The sequence below is a fragment of the Triticum urartu genome, chromosome 1A (assembly GCF_056163025.1).
Source record: "Triticum urartu cultivar PI428250 chromosome 1A, HENAU_Tu73, whole genome shotgun sequence".
Taxonomy (NCBI): domain Eukaryota; kingdom Viridiplantae; phylum Streptophyta; class Magnoliopsida; order Poales; family Poaceae; genus Triticum; species Triticum urartu.
The window spans coordinates 18,731,937-18,734,153 of NC_141873.1; the positions used below are offsets into that span (position 1 = coordinate 18,731,937).

At 45.1% G+C, this 2,217-nt stretch overlaps 1 protein-coding gene across 1 annotated transcript; it reads left to right on the plus strand.

Moving 5' to 3' along the window:
• The first annotated feature begins 211 nt into the window (after positions 1-211).
• On the plus strand, positions 212-2,217 carry LOC125532562 (uncharacterized). The gene is made up of 3 exons (XM_087544471.1): positions 212-510; positions 1,044-1,255; positions 1,398-2,217. Exons 1-3 carry the CDS (start codon positions 237-239, stop codon positions 1,986-1,988), a joined length of 1,077 nt encoding a protein of 358 aa, XP_087400597.1. The 5' UTR covers positions 212-236; the 3' UTR covers positions 1,989-2,217.

Here is a 2,217-nt window from a genome sequence, read left to right on the forward strand (position 1 = left end):
GGAGAAGGAAAGTGTGGCTTATATGATCCAATTTCTCTTCTCCTGCCGAACGGAGCGCACTATAGCTTAATGGGCCGTCTTTCGCGTAAAGATTAATAAGGCCCAGCCCGAAGCAGCAGCGGCGATTAGGAATGAAAAGGAGGAATCGGGCAGGCCTCGACCGTGGACGGCGACTTAGGGTTAGCTTCATCGGCCTTGGAGGCGACGGCGACGGCGACGGCGGGGAATTGGGATTCATGGCGTGCGTAGGGGAGGAGGAGTTGAGTTGGGAGGACCTCTTCTTTAACAAGGCGGCGATGCTGGCCGCGGCGCAGGAGGAGGGGGAGGCGGAGAAGGAGAAGGCGCGGGAGGCAGAGGAGAAGGCGCGGAAGGCGGCGGAGAACCGGCGGCGACGCCTAGCGCACCAGCAGGTCATGGCATCCATCCTGGAGCACGACCCCAAGACGAAGCGCAAGGTCTACACCCGCTACTCCTTCAACGACTTCTCGGTCTTCGACATCAACGCCGAGTGTAAGTCCGCCATCAAAACCTAGATCCCGACCTGATTCTATTTCAAAGGCATACATTTCCAACTGTGTATGTATATATGTATGTATGTATGTATGTATGTATGTATGTATTTATGTATGTTTCTTTCTAGTTGTTTTCACGATTGCTAGCCTCGTTGGTGGAATCTCCCTTGCATATCTAGTTATGTTTAGAACAATTGCATTCAAAGCCTAGACTCAAAGCCTGATTAATTGTAAAATTTAACAGAAAATGTTTCATTCTTTCCACGTCTTGTTATTTATTTGTCTCATGTTGTTTGCATCAACTATTTATGCTATTATTGTTCAGTGATTTGATTTGTACTGTTTAAGTGAAACAAGAATAGTTTGCTGTGTCGAGAGGCAAACATGATTTGAAAACTGAATTTCTTGCAGTATGAATATGAATAGGAAATCTGAATTGTATCCTTGTCGTGCTGCTGCGGTGCATTTTATGCTTTACATAATTCTTTTTGCCCCTCACAACTAGCTTATGCTTTTGTTTTTACATCGCAGCGCCTATCCCTCCAATGCGATACACCAAGAGGTGTGTAGATCGTTTGAAACTCCAAGACACTGCAAACATACTTACTGTCAAGATAGTCTCCTCGGATAAAGGCTTCCCAATCGATGTGTATGGCACTATCATCGCTAGAGACAGCATCGACCACAAGTGCATGTACCTCTTTAACCGCACCGGGGACAATTGCCAACCTATCAAGTCAAGGGTACGTACCTCTTTGCTTCAAAATCACTGCTTATGTGCCTCTTGATTTTGTTTAGTTTGTAACTCTATTGTATATTCCGTTGCAGGCTTTATCCGTATTTGGATTTTCATAATCTAATCTTTTGAGCTATTGCTTTTCACAGGATGAAAATTTGATCTTAACTGGCCCAGGTCGAGGTCTGGTATTACTTGATTTCATATATCTGGAGATAGATCTTAAAATCAAGGTTGGTGAAGAGCCTCTAAGCGAGCAAATCAGCAAGGGTTTGCTTATGATTGATGGACGAGTTCTGCCTAGAGACGAAAAGGTTGCTGTTGCACATCAAACTCTTGAGAGCTGGTTTAGTGTTGTGGACGTGAGGTATGCAACTCTTCTTAATGCTATCGAGGGTACGTTCGAGATCAAGTTACTCGAGGGAAGTTTTTGTGGAAAGATCGTGGCTGGCATAGAGGGCATTGAGCCTAGGATTGTGATTTATAATAGCGAGGAAGACGGTGTGGTGTCTTGTGAAGACCGTGCAGTTATCACACTCCGGCGGCGTGTCATGACCCTCCGTCTGAATGGTATGCTCACATTTGGCTTTGCAGTCCCTGGTGGTGCTGCTGCTGCTACTAGAGAATGGGAAGTTGAATTCACACCACGACACCGTGGTGAAGAGAAAAGGGAGATCTCTTGTGGTACTGCCAAGCTTCAAGTGAAGGTCTTTTGGTCCATGCTGGACTATAGGCCGTAATCCTGTGGTAACATGACAAACAAAGTTGCGGGTGTAATGAAGTGAGGGTTGTGTTATCATGCTTCAAAATGATGTAGTGGATCAAGTAATGTTTGTAGTGAACTAAGTTACATGTTTATATTGTCGTGGGGTAGTATATTGAATTGGTTGCTTCTGCCTTTTGGCAATACTGGATGGAAGCACTTCTGTTTGAAGTATATTATGCAGAAATCTGAACGTTTCTATTTTC

Coding starts and splice junctions, on each gene's coding strand:
- LOC125532562 (XM_087544471.1), top strand. CDS start 237: ATGGCGTGCGTAGGGGAGGAGGAGTTGAGTTGGGAGGACCTCTTCTTT. Junction 511..1,043: donor CTTCGACATCAACGCCGAGT/GTAAGTCCGCCA, acceptor TTTACATCGCAG/CGCCTATCCCTCCAATGCGA. Junction 1,256..1,397: donor GCCAACCTATCAAGTCAAGG/GTACGTACCTCT, acceptor TGCTTTTCACAG/GATGAAAATTTGATCTTAAC.